At 58.5% G+C, this 21,520-nt stretch overlaps 2 protein-coding genes across 3 annotated transcripts in view; both read left to right on the top strand.

Moving 5' to 3' along the window:
• Positions 1–8,823, top strand: part of rusf1 (RUS family member 1) — a 37,598-nt gene extending 28,775 nt beyond the window's left edge. For both annotated transcript variants that reach the window (XM_041180039.1, XM_041180038.1), the window contains 3 exons: positions 2,201–2,271; positions 2,665–2,823; positions 8,646–8,823. In XM_041180039.1, the coding sequence (XP_041035973.1) occupies positions 2,201–2,271; positions 2,665–2,823; positions 8,646–8,818 (403 nt within the window). In that variant the 3' untranslated portion in view covers positions 8,819–8,823. The remainder of the gene's footprint in view (positions 1–2,200; positions 2,272–2,664; positions 2,824–8,645) is intronic.
• Positions 8,824–14,173: 5,350 nt separating this feature from the next.
• pus3 (pseudouridylate synthase 3) lies at positions 14,174–20,684 on the top strand. Its single transcript, XM_041180010.1, has 5 exons — positions 14,174–15,314; positions 15,946–16,475; positions 18,890–19,080; positions 20,323–20,519; positions 20,670–20,684. The coding sequence occupies exons 1-5, from the start codon at positions 14,238–14,240 to the stop codon at positions 20,682–20,684; spliced, it is 2,010 nt and encodes a 669-aa protein (XP_041035944.1). The 5' UTR covers positions 14,174–14,237.
• Positions 20,685–21,520: the final 836 nt, after the last annotated feature.

Here is a 21,520-nt window from a genome sequence, read left to right as displayed (position 1 = left end):
AACCACGCCGAACCCCTCGATTAGATCCCAGTCTGTAACTCACTCCCGGTTATTTGTCTCTTCATATATAAACACGAGAACCTCTCGCAGTGTCTGTGACGCTCTCTATGTCTGCACCCCGCATAAACTATCTAAATTACATCTCCCAATCGATTGCGCAATTATTGAGGGGAGGCGATGGTCTAGTGGTATTGTCACTGGACTGGTAACCGGGAGACTCGGGGTAATTCTCTGATGACCCAGGTTTGAGTCTCACCACGACAGAGAGCGAAATGCTAATTGAGTCTGATTTATCGCCAGGAATCCATTGTTGTAGAAACCTATCTGGTTCACTCATGCCCCTTTGGGTTAGTGTCTTACCTGGTCTGCCCTACATGTGATCCCAGACGCACAACAGTCTGGTTGACTCTTAAATGCCCTCTGGGATGAAGAAGGGCAATTAGCGATGGGCAATAAATGCTGGCCTAGCCAGCGATGCCCACATCCCATGAATGAATAAAAGAGGATTTGCTGAATGGAGAGAGACAGACCCACGACAGTTGTGTAGTGTTTTAATTATGTTATTTTTAATATTTTTCTCTCTCCCTATCTCTATGGTGCGTGTCTCTCTATCTCTCTGCCTCTTGCTTTGTCTCTCTCTCTCCCACTGTGACCACCTGTCTCTTTCTGTCTGTCTCCCTCTCTCTCCCGCTCACTGTCATTCTCCATCTCGCTCTGTCTCTCTCTCTCTGTCTCTATCTATCTCTGTCTCTCTCTCTCTCTCTCTGTCACTCTCCATCTCACTCTCTCTCTCTCTGTCTCTATCTATCTCTGTCTCTCTGTCTCTCTCTCTCTCTCTGTCACTCTCCATCTCACTCTGTCTCTCTCTGTCTCTATCTATCTCTGTGTCTCTCTCTCTCTGTCACTCTCCATCTCACTCTCTCCCTCTGTATCTATCTCTGTCTCTCTGTCTCTCTCTCTCTCTGTCACTATCCATCTCGCTCTCTGTCTCTATCTATCTCTGTGTCTCTCTCTCTCTCTGTCACTCTCCATCTCGCTCTGTCTCTCTCTCTCTCTGTCTCTCACTATGTCTCTATCTCTCTCTCTCTCTGTCTCTCGCTGTCTCTATCTCTCTCTGTCTCCTGCTCACTGTCATTCTCCATCTCGCTCTGTCTCTCTTTCTCTCTGTCTCTCGCTATGTCTCTATCTATCTGTGTCTCTCTCTCTCTCTCTGTCACTCTCTGTCACTCGCCATCTCGCTCTGTCTCTCTCTCTGTCTCTTGCTATGTCTCTATCTATCTCTCTGTCTCTCTCTCTCTCTCTTTCTGTCTCTCGCTATGTCTATCTATCTCCCTGTCGCTCTCTCGCTCTCTCTGTCACTCTCCATCTCACTCTGTCTCTATCTCTCTCTGTCTCTCTCTCTGTCTCTCGCTATGTCTCTATCTATCTTTCTGTCTCTTTCTCTCTCTCTCTGTCTCTCGCTATGTCTCTATCTATCTCTCTGTCTCTTTTTCTCTCTCTCTCTGTCACTCTCCATCTCACTCTGTCTCTATCTCTCTCTCTGTCTGTCTCTCTCTGTCTCTCGCTATGTCTCTATCTATCTCTCTGTCTCTCTCTCTCTCTCTGTCTCTCGCTTTGTCTCCATCTATCTCTCTGCCTCTCCCTTCCTCTCTCTCACTGTCACTCTCCATCACACTCCGTCTCTATCTCTCTCTCTGTCTCTCACTATGTCTCTCTCTCTCTCTGTCTCTCTGTTTCTCCATCTCTGTCTCTCTTTCTCTCTCTCTCTCCCTGTTTCTCCCACTTTCCATCTCACTCTGTCTATCTCTCCCTGTCTCGATATCTCTCTCTGTCTCTATGTCTCTCTCTCTTCGCTTTGTCTCTGTCTGTTTCTCTCTGTTTCTCCATCTCTGTCTCTCTCTATCTCTCTCCCTGTCTCTCCCACTATTCATCTCATGTTGACTCTCTCTCTCTCTCTCTATGTCTCGATATCTCTCTCTGTCTCTCCCAACCTCCGTCTCTCTCTTTCTCAATCTCTCTCCCTGTCTCTCCTACTATTCATCTCATGCTGACTCTCTCTCTCTTTCTCTCTGTCTGTTTTGATATCTCTCTCTCTCTCTCTCCCTCTCTGTGTCTCTCCCAAACTCCGTCTCTCCCTTTTTCTCTATATATCTCCCTGTCTCTTTCTCTCTCTCTTTCTCTGTGTCTCACATATCCACAGTGCTTACGATTATCAGAGAGCAATAGAAAACAACAGAAAGAACTACTTACTGGGATTGAACCGAAACACTGGTGAGTGAAAAAAAAAATATAATGCACTGTGACACCTGGTCCCAGAGGGGGAAAGGTTAGTCTATCTAACGCACTGTGACACCCGGTCCCAGAGGGGGAAAGGACAGTGTATCTAACGCACTGTGACACCCGGTCCCAGAGGGGGAAAGGACAGTGTATCTAACGCACTGTGACACCCAGTCTCAGAGGGGGAAAGGACAGTGTATCTAACGCACTGTGACACCCTGTCCCTGAGGGGGAAAGGACAGTGTATCTAACGCACTGTGACACCCAGTCCCAGAGGGGGAAAGGACAGTGTATCTAACGCACTGTGACACCCGGTCCCAGAGCGGGGTGGGGGTAGGGGGTAGAGGGGGAAGCATCTCTGGTGGTAACTCTCAGTTCTGTTGGAAGGTGTGGTGTGCGTCTCCCTGAGGGACGGAGCCGGGAGCGTTGACATGATCGAGGCCGGTTTCCACGCTGAGCTGCTGGACGAGCTCCTGCACCGGGACGCCAGCTCCTTCCGCGTGGGGAGGGTCACCTGCACCGAACTGCAGGCGAAACTGAAATCGGGTGAGACTATTCCCCCCCATCCCCCCCCCCCGCAACCCCACACTCACCTTCATGTCTCCCCTCCTCCCCTCTTCCCGCCCTCTCCCCTCCTTCGACACTGCACGGCGCCCACACATGTGAGCTTCGATCCCCCCCACCCCCAAGCGCGGCGCCGGAAAGGTCGTCCCCTCCGAGCCCGGCATCCGGAGTCCGCTGAAGGCGAAGGTCGGCTCTCGCCCCGGAGCGGGGTCCTGCTCTGCAGACGCGGCGGGGGTCGGGGGGTGGGGTGGGGGGGTGCGAGGTGGCTTTTGCGGTGTGCGGGGCACGGTGCCAGAGCGGCGTGACGGAGGCTGGAGGCTGGTCAGCTCGAAACCCCGCGGCGAGCGTTTCCCCTCCCCCCCCCCACCTCGCCCTCCCCCTTTAAAGAATAGAAGCAAAACCCCGCGGGGGACGGTGGTCCAGGCGAAGGTGACGCGGCGTCCTCAGGACCGGGCGTACGGGTTGTCGTCGCCGGGGAGAGCGGGAGTCCGGAGAGCTGGGAGCATCTTAGGATTCAGCGAAGGAGGGACCGAGGGCTGGGTAGCGGGGACGAGACGGTGGGAACGGATTCACAGTGTGGAAGAGGGGCCATTCGGCCCATCGAGTCAGCCCTGGCTTCTCTGAAAGAGCGTTCCACCTCGTCCTCGCTCCCCTGCCTTTAACCCCCCCCCCCCCTCACCTTGCCCACTCTCACTCTCCCTCTCTTTCAGGTAGCCATCCCATTCGCTTTTAAGTACCCCAATCGAACCCGCCTCCACCCACCCCCCTCAGGGAGTTCGCTCCAGACCCCAACCACCCTCTGGGTGAAAAAGATGATTCCCTCGCCTCACAGTCACTCCTCTCCCCCAGACGTTTTCGATCTGGGCCCCTCTTGTTCTGGACGCTCCCTCGAGCGGGGAACGGTTTCTCACTACTTACCCTGTCCGAAACCCCTCGGGATCTCGAACGCCTCCGTCGAGTCTACTCTCGGCCTTCTTTCCTCCAAGGAAAACAGCCCCAACCTCTCCAGTCTATCCTCATGGCTAAAGCTCTCCATCCCGGGAATCATTCTTGCGAATCTCCTCTGTACTCTCTCTCTCTCCCTCTCTCTCCGATGCCTTCACATCCTTCCTCAAGTACGGTGCCCAGAACTGGGACACAGGACTCCAGATGAAGCCTAACGTAGTGACTTATACAAATTCACCATGATCTCCTTACTCTTGGACCTAAATGCCTCGATTAATAAAGCCTCAGATGCTTTATTAACTGCTCTCTCAACCTGCCCTGGCATCTTCAATACGCCGAGCTCCCTCTGTCCCTGCGCCCTCTTTAGAGGCTCCCCCTCTACTTTAACCTCTCTTTCCATTTTCTTCCTGCCAAAATGAATCACTGCACACTTCTCCGCATTGAACTTCGTCCGCCACTGGGCTTGCCCACTCCACCAGCCACGTCTGCACCTGGACCGTCAAAGCCTACGAAAACAGAGGGTAAAAGCTGCGCCGAGGGTTTCAAAAGGAGGAGAGTAGCTAAAGTGCAGGTTGGCCCCTTAAGAGGCAGGGACAGGGGAAATTACAGTGGGGGATTGAGGAAATTCATCCAAACCGTCTCTGCGGTAGGAGACACACAAAAAAAATATCAGCTGCGAAGAGCAGGGAACCCTTCGCCAGTTGAGAAATGGTACTGGGGACAAAAGGGGGATGTAAATCCGACAAACCCTGTGGACTCAATGGCCCTGCATCCTCAGGTTTTTAACGGGACGAGATGTGGAGAGATTTATGATCTTCTGAAAATTAGATTCCGGGATGGTCCCAGCGGATTGGAAGTTGGCAAACATTAACTTGGCTACCCCAGAGAGGAAGGAGGCGTGAAGCTAGGGAACTAGCGGCTGGTTAACCTGGCATCAGCCATTGAGAAAATGCCGGTAACTGTTCTGAGGGATTTGGTAACAGGACAGGAGCACTTAGGAAACCATAATATGATCAGTCAGAAAAGAAACGTGGTTTTGTTAAAAGGAAATCGTCTTGGACAAGTCTGCTGGAGGTTTTTGAGGATATAACTGGTAGGATAGATGGACAAAGGGGAACCAGTAGATGTGGTGTATTTGGATTGGACAAAGGGGAACCAGTAGATGTGGTGTACTTGGATTGAACAAAGGGGAACCAGTAGATGTGGTGTACTTGGATTGGACAAAGAGGAACCAGTAGATGTGGTGTATTTGGATTGGACAAAGGGGAACCAGTAGATGTGGTGTACTTGGATTGGATAAAGGGGGACCAGTAGATGTGGTGTATTTGGATTGGACAAAGGGGAACCAGTAGATGTGGTGTACTTGGATTGGACAAAGGGGAACCAGTAGATGTGGTGTTCTTGGATTGGACAAAGGGGAACCAGTAGATGTGGTGTATTTGGATTGGACAAAGGGGAACCAGTAGATGTGGTGTATTTGGATTAGACAAAGGGGAACCAGTAGATGTGGTGTATTTGGATTGGACAAAGGGGAACCAGTAGATGTGGTGTATTTGGATTGGACAAAGGGGAACCAGTAGATGTGGTGTACTTGGATTGGACAAAGGGGAACCAGTAGATGTGGTGTACTTGGATTGGACAAAGGGGAACCAGTAGATGTGGTGTATTTGGATTGGACAAAGGGGAACCAGTAGATGTGGTGTACTTGGATTGGACAAAGGGGAACCAGTAGATGTGGTGTACTTGGATTGGACAAAGGGGAACCAGTAGATGTGGTGTACTTGGATTGGACAAAGGGGAACCAGTAGATGTGGTGTACTTGGATTGGACAAAGGGGAACCAGTAGATGTGGTGTACTTGGATTGGACAAAGGGGAACCAGTAGATGTGGTGTACTTGGATTGGACAAAGGGGAACCAGTAGATGTGGTGTATTTGGATTTTCCAAAAGCGTTCAATAGGATGCCCCACAAGATGTTATTATACAAATTTAGGGTGCATGGGATTGGGGGTACTATGTTAGCATGGATTGAAGATTGGTTAAAGGGTGGGCGTAGGAATAAATGGAACTTTATCGTGTCGGCAGGCTATGACAAGCGGAGTGCCACAAGGGTCAGTGCTGCTAACAAGGGGACTGAGTGTAACGTGCCGCAAGTTTTCCAATGATATAAGGTCAGATGGGTAGGTAAACTGTGAGGAGGACACAGAGAGACTGCAGAGGGATCTAGGCAGGTTGGGTGAGTGGGCAAGAACCCAGCAGATGGAGCATAAAGTGGGGGAAGCGTGAAGCTATCTAGTTTGGTCAGAGGATGGGATAGCGGGATAATTTTTGTACAGTGAGAGTCTGGGAGGTGTTTGCAATCGGAGGGATCTGGGTGTCTTTGTACATGAACCACAGAAAGTTACTGTGCAGGTACAGCAAGCGATGAGGAAGGGAAATGCTCTTTGAGTCTTTATTACCAAGGGATTAGAGTGTGAGGATGAAGGAGTCTTAATACAACGATACAGGGCGTTGCTGAGACCACACCCGGAGCTCTGAGTCCGGTTTGGGTCTCCTTACCTGAGGAAGGACATCCCTGCCCTAGAGGGAGCATAACGAAGGTTCACTAGACTGGTCCCTGGGATGAGAGGGATTGTCCCAGGAGGAGAGATTGAGGAGAATGGGTCTCTATTCCCTGGAGTTTCGAAGAACGAGAGGTCACCTCACTGACACATAGAAAATTCTGAAGGGCTTTGACAGGGTCGATGCTGAGAGGCTGTTTCCCCTCCCTCTCTCCCCCCTCCCCGGGCTGGAGAGTCTAGAACACGGGGGTGGGGGGGGGGGTCACAGTCTCAGGAGAAGGGGTCGGCCATTCTGGGCTGAGATGAAGGAGAAATGTCTTCACTCGGGGGGGGTTGTGAATCTTTGGAATTCTCCACCTCAGAGAGCGGTGGGGGCTCCGTCATCGAGTAGGTTCAAGACCGGGAGATCGAGAGATTTTTGGACACTGAAGAGAACGAGGGACATGGGGAGAGTGCGGGAAGGTGGACTTGAGGGAGAAGATCAGCCACAGGCTGGATTAAGGTGGAGTTGAGGTGGATGATCAGCCACAGGCTGGATTAAGGTGGAGTTGAGGTGGATGATCAGCCACAGGCTGGATTAAGGTGGAGTTGAGGTGGATGATCAGCCACAGGCTGGATTAAGGTGGAGTTGAGGTGGATGATCAGCCACAGGCTGGATTAAGGTGGAGTTGAGGTGGATGATCAGCCACAGGCTGGATTAAGGTGGAGTTGAGGTGGATGATCAGCCACAGGCTAGATTAAGGTGGAGTTGAGTTGGATGATCAGCCACAGGCTGGATTAAGGTGGAGTTGAGGGAGAAGATCAGCCACAGGCTGGATTAAGGTGGAGTTGAGGCGGATGATCAGCCACAGGCTGGATTAAGGTGGAGTTGAGGTGGAAGATCAGCCACAGGCTGGATTAAGGTGGAGTTGAGGTGGATGATCAGCCACAGGCTGGATTAAGGTGGAGTTGAGGTGGATGATCAGCCACAGGCTGGATTAAGGTGGAGTTGAGGGAGAAGATCAGCCACAGGCTGGATTAAGGTGGAGTTGAGGGAGAAGATCAGCCACAGGCTGGATTAAGGTGGAGTTGAGGTGGATGATCAGCCACAGGCTGGATTAAGGTGGAGTTGAGGGAGAAGATCAGCCACAGGCTGGATTAAGGTGGAGTTGAGGGAGAAGATCAGCCACAGGCTGGATTAAGGTGGAGTTGAGGTGGATGATCAGCCACAGGCTGGATTAAGGTGGAGTTGAGGTGGATGATCAGCCACAGGCTGGATTAAGGTGGAGTTGAGGTGGATGATCAGCCACAGGCTGGATTAAGGTGGGGTTGAGGTGGATGATCAGCCACAGGCTGGATTAAGGTGGAGTTGAGGGAGAAGATCAGCCACAGGCTGGATTAAGGTGGAGTTGAGGGAGAAGATCAGCCACAGGCTGGATTAAGGTGGAGTTGAGGTGGATGATCAGCCACAGGCTGGATTAAGGTGGAGTTGAGGGAGAAGATCAGCCACAGGCTGGATTAAGGTGGAGTTGAGGGAGAAGATCAGCCACAGGCTGGATTAAGGTGGAGTTGAGGTGGATGATCAGCCACAGGCTGGATTAAGGTGGAGTTGAGGTGGATGATCAGCCACAGGCTGGATTAAGGTGGAGTTGAGGTGGATGATCAGCCACAGGCTGGATTAAGGTGGGGTTGAGGTGGATGATCAGCCACAGGCTGGATTAAGGTGGAGTTGAGGGAGAAGATCAGCCACAGGCTGGATTAAGGTGGAGTTGAGGGAGAAGATCAGCCACAGGCTAGATTAAGGTGGATGATCAGCCACAGGCTGGATTAAGGTGGAGTTGAGAGAGAAGATCGGCCACAGGCTGGATTAAGGTGGAGTTGAGGTGGATGATAGCCACAGGCTGGATTAAGGTGCAGTTGAGGTGGATGATCAGCCACAGGCTGGATTAAGGTGGAGTTGAGGTGGATGATCAGCCACAGGCTGGATTAAGGTGGAGTTGAGGTGGATGATCAGCCACAGGCTGGATTAAGGTGGAGTTGAGGGAGAAGATCAGCCACAGGCTGGATTTAAGGTAGAGCAGGCAGGAGGGGCCAAATGGCCTCCCCCTTGCTCTGTTGGAGAGATGACACACTCACCCTACCACCCTTCCTCCTCAACACTGTCCCACCGACACAGCCGCCAACTCCCCCGCCCCTCAATCACCGCTCTCCCTGACACCCAAGACCCTCGACTCCTGCCTTCCCTCGGTATCCACCTGACTCACTGTGTCTAACTTTTCTCTTTCTTTCTCTCTCTCTCTCCCTCTCTCTCCTTCCCTAGAACGGGACGAGCGACTGTGGGACACGGTGGCAGCGACTCACCTCCTGGTCGATCAGCTGTACCCCCGGCTGCTGTCCGAGGCCCGGGCGGCCGGCTGGCTGACAGAGCGGAATCACCTAGGGGCGGACGAGTGGAGAGCCCAGTGGCCCCTGGAGGGCAAGAAGGGGCAGTGACGGAATGTAGGGTGGGTGGGGGAGGGGGTGGGGTGTGGGTGGGGTGGGGGTTGGGGAGGGGCAGGGTCTCGATCGCCATCGTCCGAGCACCCGGACGAGGGGTGGGAATGGCCCACTGGGACCCTGCTCCTCTGCATCCCGCCCACCCCCCCCCCAATCTCACCTCACTGACCACCTCTACCTTAAAAATATTCAAAGACTCTGCTTCCCCCCCCTCTGCCCCCCCCACCACCCCCTTCTCACGACCCCACCTCCCCAAGTGAAATTGTTTTGCCTCGCTCGCCTCCATTTTAAATGGGCGACCACCCACCTCCCCCCCCTTATTTTTAAACTGCAACCCTGGGGGTGGTGGAAGGGGGCTCGAGACCCGTCCTCCGGTGGTCGGGGGGGGTGGGGGCGGTGGGGGGCTTGAGTGCCGGGGCGTGTTCCTGGGGCAAGCGCTGTCGACCGCAATACCCCACTCCCGCCACCCCGGGGCAGCATTGCAGTCTTAAAGGGACGAGTGTTTAAAAAAAGGAGGAGAGTAGCTAAAGTCCACGTCGATTCGCCGAGAGAGGCCGGAGGCGGGGGAAGTTACAGTGGGGATCGAGGTAATGGCAGACATGCCACCCCGGGGCAGCGTTGCAGTCTTAAAGGGACCTGCGCACGGGGCTCCAGAACCCTCGACCAGTGTTTAAAAAAGGAGGAGAGTAGCTAAAGTCCACGTCAAGCCGCCGAGAGAGGCCGGAGGTGGGGGAGGTTACAGTGGGGATTGAGGTAATGGCGGGCAGGTTGGAGGGGAGGCGGTGCGGCGTTGGCGGGTGTTGTCGCCGGACTCGTAATCCAGAGACCCAGGGTGATGCTCTGGGGACCCGGGATCGAATCCCACCCGGGTGGTCGGTAAAATTTGAATTCAATAAAGATCCGGAACTAGAAGTCCGATGATGACCGCAAAATCCATTGCCGTTTGTTGTTAAAAAAAAACCCTATCTGGTTCGCTTCTGTCCCTTCTTTAGGGAAGGGAAATCTACCATCCTTACCCGTTCTGGCTGGCCTATGTGTGACTCCTGACCCACAGCAAGGTGGGTGACTCTTAAATGCCCCTCTGCACGAGGGCAGTTAGGGATGGGCAACGGATGCTGGCCTGGCCAGTGACGGCACACGTCACACGAGCGAATAGATCAAATGTTCAGGGAGAGGGAGATGGAAGGGCGAACGAGAAGGGAGGGAGAGTGAGTAGGAGAGAGAGATACACACACACACACACACAACAGATCGATACCGAAACCCCTCCCCCCCGCCCCGGCAAAGGAAGGATGGCGTATTTCCACAGCGACTTGGTCACATGATTGTAAGGAACTTGATGCTTGCTGAAAAGAGAGACACAATGATGTTACATTTCAGACAATCACAACAATTTGCACTACAGCAGGAAAAGGGTGCCGATGGGTTGGCAGATCAACTCCTGATAGGCTGAGGCGTTGCCGATGGAGAAATAGAGACTCGATGTGTTGGGGGGGGGTGGTTGGGGGAACTACAGGCTCACCAAGCTCCAGGGTAACCCCAAAATTAAAAGGCACAAGGCTCGAACATACCCCTTGGAATTCTCTACCCCAGAGAGCAGTGGATGCTCTGTTGTTGAGTACGTTCAAAACTGCCAGATCGAGAGATTTTTGCACATCGAGAGAATCGAGGGACATGGGGAGAGGGTGGGAAGGTGGAGTTGAGGGAGAAGATCAGCCACAGGCTGGATTAAGGTGGAGTTGAGGTGGATGATCAGCCACAGGCTGGATTAAGGTGGAGTTGAGGTGGATGATCAGCCACAGGCTGGATTAAGGTGGGGTTGAGGTGGATGATCAGCCACAGGCTGGATTAAGGTGGAGTTGAGTTGGATGATCAGCCACAGGCTGGATTAAGGTGGAGTTGAGGTGGATGATCAGCCACAGGCTGGATTAAGGTGGAGTTGAGGGAGAAGATCAGCCACAGGCTGGATTAAGGTGGAGTTGAGGTGGATGATCAGCCACAGGCTGGATTAAGGTGGAGTTGAGGGAGAAGATCAGCCACAGGCTGGATTAAGGTGGAGTTGAGGGAGAAGATCAGCCACAGGCTGGATTAAGGTGGAGTTGAGGTGGATGATCAGCCACAGGCTGGATTAAGGTGGAGTTGAGGGGGATGATCAACCACAGGCTGGATTAAGGTGACGTTGACTTGGATGATCAGCCACAGGCTGGATTAAGGTGGAGTTGAGGGAGAAGATCAGCCACAGGCTGGATTAAGGTGGAGTTGAGGTGGATGATCAGCCACAGGCTGGATTAAGGTGGAGTTGAGGGAGAAGATCAGCCACAGGCTGGATTAAGGTGGAGTTGAGGGAGAAGATCAGCCACAGGCTGGATTAAGGTGGAGTTGAGGTGGATGATCAGCCACAGGCTGGATTAAGGTTGAGTTGAAGTGGATGATCAGCCACAGGCTGGATTAAGGTGGAGTTGAGGTGGATGATCAGCCACAGGCTGGATTAAGGTGGAGTTGAGGTGGATGATCAGCCACAGGCTGGACTAAGGTGGAGTTGAGGTGGATGATCAGCCACAGGCTGGATTAAGGTGGAGTTGAGGTGGATGATCAGCCACAGGCTGGATTAAGGTGGAGTTGAGGGAGAAGATCAGCCACAGGCTGGATTAAGGTGGAGTTGAGGTGGATGATCAGCCACAGGCTGGATTAAGGTGGAGTTGAGGTGGAAGATCAGCCACAGGCTGGATTAAGGTGGAGTTTAGGTGGATGATCAGCCACAGGCTGGATTAAGGTTGAGTTGAAGTGGATGATCAGCCACAGGCTGGATTAAGGTGGAGTTGAAGTGGATGATCAGCCACAGGCTGGATTAAGGTGGGGTTGAGGTGGATGATCAGCCACAGGCTGGATTAAGGTGGAGTTGAGGGAGAAGATCAGCCACAGGCTGGATTAAGGTGGTGTTGAGGTGGATGATCAGCCACAGGCTGGATTAAGGTGGAGTTGAGGTGGATGATCAGCCACAGGCTGGATTAAGGTGGAGTTGAGGTGGATGATCAGCCACAGGCTGGATTAAGGTGGAGTTGAGGTGGATGATCAGCCACAGGCTGGATTAAGGTGGAGTTGAGGGAGAAGATCAGCCACAGGCTGGATTAAAGTGGAGTTGAGGTGGATGATCAGCCACAGGCTGGATTAAGGGCAGAACAGGCACAAGGTGAAGAAATTACTCTTCATCTCAGGCCTGCCCCCCCCCACCGCTCCCCATCTCACCCGCGAGGCTCTCAGGTTTAACATCCCACCCTCCGAAAGACAGCCCCCTCCGACAGGGGGGGAGTGTTGACAAGGCAGGGTCGACAAGCGGGGGTGGGGGTGGGGTCGGTGTGTATGAGGGAGGGGCAGTGGGAGGGGGTGGGGTCTGTGTCTGGAGGAGGGGCAGTGGGAGGGGGTGGGGTCCGTGTGTGGGGGAGGGGCAGTGGGAGAGGGTGGGGTCTGTGTGCGGTGGAGGGGCAGTGGGAGGGGGTGGTGTCGGTGTGTGGGGGGAGGGGCAGTGGGAGGGGGTGTGGTCTGTATCTGGGGGAGGGGCAGTGGGAGGGGGTGGGGTCTGTGTCTGGAGGAGGGGCAGTGGGAGGGGGTGGGGTCTGTGTGTGGGGGAGGGGCTGTGGGAGGGGGTGGGGTCTGTGTGTGGGTGAGGGGCAGTGGGAGGGGGTGGGGCCTGTGTGTGGGTGAGGGGCAGTGGGAGGGGGTGGGGTCTGTGTGTGGGTGAGGGGCAGTGGGAGGGGGTGGGGTCTGTGTGTGGGTGAGGGGCAGTGGGAGGGGGTGGGGTCTGTGTGTGGGTGAGGGGCAGTGGGATGGGGTGGGTCTGTGTGGGGGAGGGGCAGTGGGAGGGTTTGGGGTCTGTGTGGGGGGAGGGTCAGTGGGAGGTGGTGGTGTCTGTGTGTGGGGGTGGGGCAGTGGGATGGGGTGGGTCTGTGTGGGGGAGGGGCGGTGGGAGGTGGTGTGGTCTGTGTGTGGGGGAGGGGCAGTGGGAGGGGGTGGAGTCTGTGTGTGGGGGGGTGGGACAGTGGGAGTGGGTGGGGTCTGTGTGTGGGGGAGAGGCAGTGGGAGGGGGTGGGGTCTGTGTGCGGGGGAGGGGCAGTGGGAGGGGGTGGGGTCTGTGTTGGGGAGGGGCAGTGGGAGGGGTTGGGGTCTGTGTGTGGGGGAGGGGCAGTGGGAGGGGGTGGGGTCTGTGTGGGGGAGGGGCAGTGGGAGGGGGTGGGCTCTGTCTGGGCGAGGGGCAGTGGGAGGGGGTGGGGTCTGTGTGTGGGGGGGTGGGACAGTGGGAGGGGGTGGGGTCTGTGTGGGGGAGGGGCAGTGGGAGGGGGTGGGCTCTGTCTGGGCGAGGGGCAGTGGGAGGGGGTGGGGTCTGTGTGTGGGGGAGGGGGAGAGGGTGGCGGCTGTGTGGAGGAGGCGCAGTGGGAAGGGGTGGGGTCGGTATGGGGGAGGGGCAGTGGGAAGGGGTGGGGTCGGGGTGGGGGAGGGGCAGTGGGAAGGGGTGGTGGGAGTGGGTGGGGTCTGTGTGCGGGGGAGGGGCAGTGGGAGTGGGTGGGGTCTGTGTGTGGGGGAGGGGCAGTGGGAGGGGGTGGGTCTGTGTGCGGGGGAGGGGCAGTGGGAGGGGGTGGGGTCTGTGTGTTGGGGTTGGGGCAGTGGGAGGGGGTGGGGTCTGTGTGTGGGGGCGTGGCAGTGGGAGGGGGTGGGGTCTGTGTGTGGGGGAGCAGCAGTGGGAGGGGGTGGGGTCTGTGTCTGGGGGAAGGGCAGTGGGAGCAGTTGGGGTCTGTGTGTGGGGGAGGGGCAGTGGGAGGGGGTGGGGTCTGTGTGGGGGAGGGGCAGTGGGAGGGGGTGGGGTCTGTGTGTGGGGGAGGGGCAGTGGGAGGGGTTGGGGTCTGTGTGGGGGTGGGGCAGTGGGAGGGGGTGGGGTCTGTGTGTCAGAGAGCGGCAGTGGGAGTGGGTGGGGTCTGTGTGTGGGGGAGGGGCAGTGGGAGGGGGTGGGGTCCGTGTGTGGGGGAGGGGCAGTGGGAGTGGGTGGGGTCTGTGTGCGGGGGAGGGGCAGTGGGAGGGGGTGGGGCCTGTGTGTGTGGGGGAGGGGCAGCAGGAGGGGGTGTGGCCTGTGTGGGTTGGGGTGGGATGGGGAGGGGGAAGATTTTGGATGGGCGGTAGTTAAGAGGAACCCTCCACCTGGGGAACCCGTTGCAGTCAGGAAGCTTGGCAGGGGACGCACCGGAAGTGTCTTGTAGCCGGAAATGATCTTTTGCCGGCGGCCTAATGGGGACGGACCGGAAGTGCCCTTTCGCCGGAAGGATAACGCGGACGGACCGGAAGCAGCCTGGAGAAGGACCGGAAGTGCCCAGGCGGCTGCCTTCCATGAGGGAGGGAGGCGGTTTTCCTTTTTAATTAATTGAACGATATGATGGAGGAGAGAGAATTGGCGGCGGATCCGTGTCCCCCTGGTGGAGCTGCCCAGTGTCCCCCTGGTGGAGCCGCCCAGTGTCCCCCTGGTGGAGCCGCCCAGTGTCCCCCTGGTGGAGCTGCCCAGTGTCCCCCTGGTGGAGCCGCCCAGTGTCCCCCTGGTGGAGGAGGAGGAGCCCAGTGTCCCCCTGGTGGAGGAGGAGGAGCCCAGTGTCCCCCTGGTGGAGGAGGAGGAGCCCAGTGTCCCCCTGGTGGAGGAGGAGGAGCCCAGTGTCCCCCTGGTGGAGGAGGAGGAGCCCAGTGTCCCCCTGGTGGAGCCGCCCAGTGTCCCCCTGGTGGAGCCACCCAGTGTCCCCCTGGTGGAGGAGGAGGAGCCCAGTGTCCCCCTGGTGGAGGAGGAGGAGCCCAGTGTCCCCCTGGTGGAGCCGCCCAGTGTCCCCCTGGTGGAGCCACCCAGTGTCCCCCTGGTGGAGGAGGAGGAGCCCAGTGTCCCCCTGGTGGAGCCGCCCAGTGTCCCCCTGGTGGAGCCGCCCAGTGTCCCCCTGGTGGAGGAGGAGGAGCCCAGTGTCCCCCTGGTGGAGCCGCCCAGTGTCCCCCTGGTGGAGGAGGAGGATCCCAGTGTCCCCCTGGTGGAGCCGCCCAGTGTCCCCCTGGTGGAGGAGGAGGAGCCCAGTGTCTCCCTGGTGGAGCTGCCCCGTGTCCCCCTGGCGGAGGTGGAGCTGCCCAGTGTCCCCCTGGCGGAGGAGGACCCACGCCGTGTCCCCCCGGTGCAGGGGGTGAGCCCGCAGGCCCCCCGGACCCCGCTCCCGGCCCCGCTGCCCGCCGGCGGGGGCGGCGGCGGCAGCAGGAGCAGCGTCCCTTCGACTTCAGCCTCCACGGCTGCCGCCGGGTGGCGCTGAGGCTCGCCTACCTGGGCTGGGGCTACCAGGGCTTTGCCAGCCAGGAGAACACGGGCAACACCGTGGAGGAGAAGCTCTTCGAGGCCCTGGTCAAGACCCGGCTGGTGGAGAGCCGGCAGACGGCCAATTACCACCGCAGCGGCCGCACCGACAAGGGGGTCAGCGCTTTCGGACAGGTGAGGTGGGGTTGGGGGGAGGGGCGTGTGCGCGCGGAGCCCGGGATCTTCCTGTGCTCTGTGTGCTAGGGGGGAGAGCCGCTCAGCAAAGCCTCGGGGGGGGGGGGGGGGGGGGGGGGGGGGGGGGGGGGGGGGGGGGGGGGGGGGGGGGGGGCGGGGGGGGGAGGCTTCAGCCAGATGGCGACCGGACTGGATAAGGATAGAGGAAGGAAAGCTGTTCCCGTCGGCTGACAGTAAAAGGACCTGGGTTGGGGTTGGGGGGTGGGGGGTGGGTGGGGAGCCACACAGATTTAAGATTTCGGGCAGGGGGAAGAAATGTGAGGAGGAGGTTTTGTGCGCAGCGGGCGGGTAACCATCTGGAACTCGCTCAACGCAACATGGTGGCAGCGGTGAGGTTGACCGATTTCAATTGGAACTTGCAGGTGTACAGGGGGAGGGTGGGGTTTGGTGGGTGGGCGAATGAAACGGGGACTGACCGGATTGTTCGAGCGAGAGCTAGCATGGAGTGTGGGTGGGCCGAATGGACTCTTCTGGCGCTGGAACGGCAACCCCCCCCCCCCCCCCCCCCCCCCCCCCCCCCCCCCCCCCCCCCCCCCCCTTGCCGATCTGATTTGCTGCTCCCTCCCTCTAGGTGATCTCCCTGGACCTACGATCGAAGCGGAAGGGGGAGGAAGGGGACGAGGAGCTGCGCTACACCCACATCCTGAACCGGGTGCTGCCCCCGGACATCCGGGCGCTGGCCTGGGCACCGGCGGGACCGGACTTCAGTGCCCGCTTCAGCTGCCGGCACCGGACCTACCGCTACTACTTCCCGGGCCGGGGGCTGGACCTGGCGCTCATGGACGCGGCGGCCCGCCGGTTCGAGGGCACACACGACTTCCGCAACCTCTGCAAGATGGACGTGGCCAACGGGGTGGTCAACTTCCGCCGGACGGTGCTGCTGGCCAGGGTGGGCCGGGTCCCCGGGGAGAGCGAGGAGGAGCAGGGGGTCTCCTCGCCCTACGGCATGTGCCAGTTCGAGGTCCGTGGCCTGGCCTTCCTCTACCACCAGGTGCGCTGCATGGCCGCGGTCCTGTTCCTGGTCGGGCAGCGCCTGGAGGAGCCGAGCGTTGTCGACGAGCTGCTGGACGTGAGGGAGAATCCCCGCAAGCCGCAGTACAGGTCAGCGTGCCTCCTCCTCCTCCTCCTCCGCACCGAACCCCCCCTGACCCCCCAAACCTGCGGTCTGCCTGGTACTGGGACTCGGCCCCTTTCGAGAAGACCATGTCTGATCCAATTGTGTCCTCAACCTCCCCCCGACGCCGCCCGCCCCCCCCCCCCCCCCCCCCCCCCCCCCCCCCCCCCCCCCCCCCCCCCCCCCCCCCCCCCCCCCCCCCCCCCCCCCCAACCTTTCAATCCCCTCGTCGATCAGAAACCCGCCTCGCTCGGCCTTGAGTATAACCGACACCCCGGCCTCCACTGCTCTCTGGGGTGGGGGGGAGAGAGAATCCCACAGACGGACCACCCTCAGAGAGAAGTAATTCCTCCTCCTCTCCGTCTTCAACCCCTCATTCTGAAACTGTGCCCCCCACTCCCTCCTCGTTCTAGATACCACCCCCCCCCCACCAACGTGGGGGAAACATCCTCCCAGTATCCACCCTGTTGAGCCCCCCACCCCCCCCCCACCTCAGAATCTAATCTGTCTCGATAAGATCGCCTCTCATTCTTCTAAACTCCAACGGGTAACAGGGCCCAACCTGCTCAGCCTCTCCTCACGAGCCAAACCCCCCCCCCTTCGTCCCAGGAATCGGCCGAGTGAAGCTTCTCTGAACGGCCTCCAGTGCGAGTCTGTCCCCTCCTTAAGTAAGGAGACTGAAACTGTCCGCAGGGCCCCAGGAGCGGCCTCACCCAACGCCCCGGACAGTCGGAGCGAGACTCCCCCCAGCTTTTCCTAACTCCGTCCCCCTCACGACGAAGGACAACATTCCTCTCGCCTTCCCCCCCCCGCCACCGATCACTCGCTGCATCTGCACACCAACTCCTTTTTGTGATTCGTTCACCAGGACGCCCAGATCCCTCCGCACCCTCAGAATCCCTCAATCTCTCTCCGTTTAAGTATTAACCTGCTTCCTGATTCTGGCTGCCAAGCAGGGACAGGGGTGGGTAAGACTGAGGCGCAAGGAGGGAGAAAAACCAGGAGGAGAAAGAAACTCCGGAGGGATTGTCAGCACAGAAGAGCAAGGAACGCGAGCGAGATTGTAACCATTTCCGCTCTTCCCCGGAGCTGTGGGGAATTCCTGAATGTCCCCACCCGGATAACGATGGGAATTCTGCTTTGTGTTTGTGACCTGAGGAACTCCCGAAGCGTTCGACCACCAACGAAGTGTAGTCGAACGAATCTTCTCTGAACGACCTCACCGACGAGCCAGTTTTACTCTTGCGCAGCTTGTTAAATGGAACTGCACCTCCCGGACACCTTTCACCACCTCAAGGACGCCCCCAAAGCGCTTCACAGGCGATGGCCGACTTCTGGTTTGAAGTGTGGGCCGCTGTTGAGCAGCCATTTTGAGCGGAGCGGTTTCTGAACCCACCCCCCCCCCCCCCCCCCCCCCCCCCCCCCACCCATGGCCTCGCGAGAGTCAGCCAGCCGACCCTCCCTTTCCCGCTGTTGGCTGAAGAATGAATAACAGGCGCCAGCGCTCCCCGAGAGTGTTGAGGGACTTTACTTAGACAGGGCAGGAGGCATTCGGGACCTTCGGCTTAATGTCCCTCGGCATTGACCCTCCCACAGTGCGGTGCTCCCTCAGCACTGACCCTCCGACAGTGCGGCTCTCCCTCAGCACTGACCCTCCCACAGTGCGGTGCTCCCTCAGCACTGACCCTCTGACAGTGCGGCTCTCCCTCAGTACTGACCCTCCGACAGTGCAGCTCTCCCTCAGCACTGACCCTCCGACAGTGCAGTGCTCCCTCAGCACTGACCCTCCGACAGTGCGGTGCTCCCTCAGCACTGACCCTCCGACAGTGTGGTGCTCCCTCAGCACTGACCCTCCGACAGTGCGGCTCTCCCTCAGCACTGACCCTCCGACAGTGCGGCTCTCCCTCAGCACTGACCCTCCCACAGTGCTGTGCTCCCTCAGCACTGACCCTCTGACAGTGTGGCTCTCCCTCTCTCAGCACTGACCCTCCGACAGTGCGGCTCTCCCTCAGCACTGACCCTCCGACAGTGCGGCTCTCCCTCAGCACTGACCCTCCGACAGTGCGGCTCTCCCTCAGCACTGACCCTCCGACAGTGCGGCGCTCCCTCAGCACTGACCCTCCGACAATGTGGCGCTCACTCAGTACTGACCCTCCGACAGTGCGGCTCTCCCTCAGCACTGACCCTCTGACAGTGCGGCTCTCCCTCAGCACTGACCCTCTGACAGTGCGGCTCTCCCTCAGCACTGACCCTCCGACAGTGCGGCACTCCCTCAGCACTGACCTTCCAACAGTGCGGCGCTCCCTCAGTACTGACCCTCCGACAGTGCGGCTCTCCCTCCTTCCCGTGACATGTTGCTCAGATCTTGTGTCTCTCTCTTCCCCTTCCTCTAACCCTGTAGTATGGCCGTGGATTACCCCCTGGTGCTCTACGACTGCGCCTATGAGAACCTGGAGTGGATCTTTGACCCAGACGTCCAGGCCTTCAACGTGACTCACCTGCAGGGTTTGTGGACTCAAGAAGCCATCAAGAGCCGCATCCTGTACAGCATGCTGCAGGGTCTTGGCCAGGCACCCAGTGAGCGGAGACCAGGTACTGTCACCCCAGGCAGAACGTTCCCAGGGATGAGGGGTGAGGGGGGGGGTCGGGGGGGGTGGTGGGGAAACTTCAGTCCGCGTGGAGAGAGAGAGCGGGAGAAGCTGGGACTGTTCTCTCCGGAGCGGGGAAGGTTAAGGGTGGGGAGATTGAACCGAGGGGCCTTCCCAATCGGGAAGGGGGGGGGTCAGTGGATCGAGTCAGTGGGGGGGGAAACTGTTAGGGGGAAGCAGGTTCAATGGGAACACTGGGAATGGGGAAATCGTGGGAAGCAGGTTCAATGGGAACACTGGGAATGGGGTATCGGGGGGAAGCACGTTCAGCAGGAACACTAGGAATGGGGAATCGGGGGAAGCAGGTTCAATAGGAACACTGGGAATGGGGAATCGGGGGAAGCAGGCTCAGCAGGAACACTGGGAATGGGGAATTGGGGGAAGCAGGTTCAATAGGAACACTGGGAATGGGGAATCGGGGGAAGTGGGTTCAATGGGAACACTGGGAATGGGGAATCGGGGGAAGCAGGTTCAATGGGAACACTGGGAATGGGGAATCGGGGGAAGCAGGTTCAATGGGAACACTGGGAATGGGGAATCGGGGGAAGCAGGTTCAATGGGAACACTGGGAATGGGGAATCGGGGGAAGCAGGTTCAATGGGAACACTGGGAATGGGGAATCGGGGGAAGCGGGTTCAATGGGAACACTGGGAATGGGGAATCGGGGGAAGCGGGTTCAATGGGAACACTGGGAATGGGGAATCGGGGGAAGCAGGTTCAATGGGAACACTGGGAATGGGGAATCGGTGAAACAGTGGAAGGAGATAAATTTGCAGGGATATGGTGGTGGGGGTCGAGGGAGGGAGAGAGAAAGAGAGAGAGAGAGAGTGGGGTGGGGGAGGGGCAGTGGGATTAATAGGATCGTTCTTCCAAAGAGCCAGCAGGTGCAGGAGGGGCTGAATGGCCTCCACCTGCCCCTGTGTAACTGAGTGGGAGGGTCAAAGCGAGTCCGAAATTTCTTGGGGGGGGTGGGTTTGCGGGGAACCTGTGCACAGCAAGATCCCACGGCCGGTCCCAGTGATGGGGGAGGGGAGGGAGGGGGGGGGGGTGTTGTTTGGTCGTTGGTAGCTGGGTGGGTTGGGGGGGGGGGTGGGGCGGGTTGGGGAGGGGAGAGCTGTTGGTTAACAGTGTTTTCTTCCCTCTCCCCCCCCCCCCCCCCCCCCCACCACCCTCTTCCCCCTTGCAGAGGACGAGACAGACCCCCTGACCGTCTGGGCGCGCGCCCAGCCCCCACCGGACCCCCGCCCGGACCCCCTGCTGGAGGGGGTGAGGCCTCGGAGGTACAAGCGGCTGATGGACCGGGAGCGGTGCGAGGGGCTGGAGTCCCGCATCCGCCACTACGCCAAGAGGGGGCGTATCGAGCTGCCCGAGGAGCTGCGGGAGGCGGGGGAGGGGGAGGGGTGGGGGGGTGGGGTGGGGGAGGTGGGGAGGAGGGGGGCCGAGGAGGACCCCAGTGGCCGGGGAGGCCCCTCCGCTCGATCGGACGATGGGCAGGGCAACAGTCTCCGGATGGGGTCCGACATCTCAATAAAGGACATGTCTTTCTAAAACAAAAAAAAACCCGCCGGGGTTTTGTTTCTTTTTACCCCCCTCTCCCCCACCCCGAAACCCCTTGCCCCTCGAGGGGGGGGTCCAAACTCAGCGGCTCCCTCATCCCCCGCGGCGAGGGGGCGGCCTCCCGATGGGGGTTATCGTCGTCTGGAACCTGCGCACACGTCAGCGAAGATCGGGGTTTTTGGCCGGGGGTGGGGTGGGGTGGCGGGGGGGTGGGTTGGGCGCGAGCACAGTGGAATCCGGGACGAGGGGAGAGAGGGAGGGACGAGCGGTTTGCGTCCGGCGCTCTTGAGGACGAACGCGAGAATACCGAATTTCCGAGGGAGGAGTTTGCCCCGCTCGAGGGGAGGGGGAGGGGGGAGTCAGCGCTCGTTGGTTGAGGTGTTGCCACGGAGAAAGGAGGAGGTACTGAGGGGGAGGGTGTGGGTTTGGGGGTGGGAGGATTGGGTTGAGGGGGCGGGTTTTGGTGAGGGGGTAGTGAGGGGACAGGGTTCAGAGTGAGGGGGTAGTGAGGGGATGGCGTTTTGTGAGGAGATGGGGTTTGGAGTGAGCGGATTGTGAGGGGACGGGGTTTGGAGTGAGGAGGTAGTGAGGGGACGGGGTTTGGAGTGAGGAGGTAGTGAGGCGACGGGGTTTGGAGTGAGGAGGTAGTGAGGGGATGGGTTTAGAGTGAGGGGACAGGGTTTAGAGTGAGGGGATAGTGAGGGGACGGGGTTTGGAGTGAGGAGGTAGTGATGGGACGGGGTTTGGAGTGAGGAGGTAGTGAGGGGATGGGGTTTGGAGTGAGGGGATAGTGAGGGGACGGGGGTTTAGAGTGAGGGGGTAGTGAG

The sequence above is a fragment of the Carcharodon carcharias genome, chromosome 38 (genome assembly GCF_017639515.1).
Source record: "Carcharodon carcharias isolate sCarCar2 chromosome 38, sCarCar2.pri, whole genome shotgun sequence".
Lineage (NCBI taxonomy): Eukaryota > Metazoa > Chordata > Chondrichthyes > Lamniformes > Lamnidae > Carcharodon > Carcharodon carcharias.
This window is presented reverse-complemented; position numbering and strand designations above follow the sequence as displayed.

Coding starts and splice junctions, on each gene's coding strand:
- pus3 (XM_041180010.1), top strand. CDS start 14,238: ATGATGGAGGAGAGAGAATTGGCGGCGGATCCGTGTCCCCCTGGTGGA. Junction 16,476..18,889: donor CCCCGCAAGCCGCAGTACAG/GTCAGCGTGCCT, acceptor CTAACCCTGTAG/TATGGCCGTGGATTACCCCC. Junction 19,081..20,322: donor ACCCAGTGAGCGGAGACCAG/GTACTGTCACCC, acceptor TCCCCCTTGCAG/AGGACGAGACAGACCCCCTG.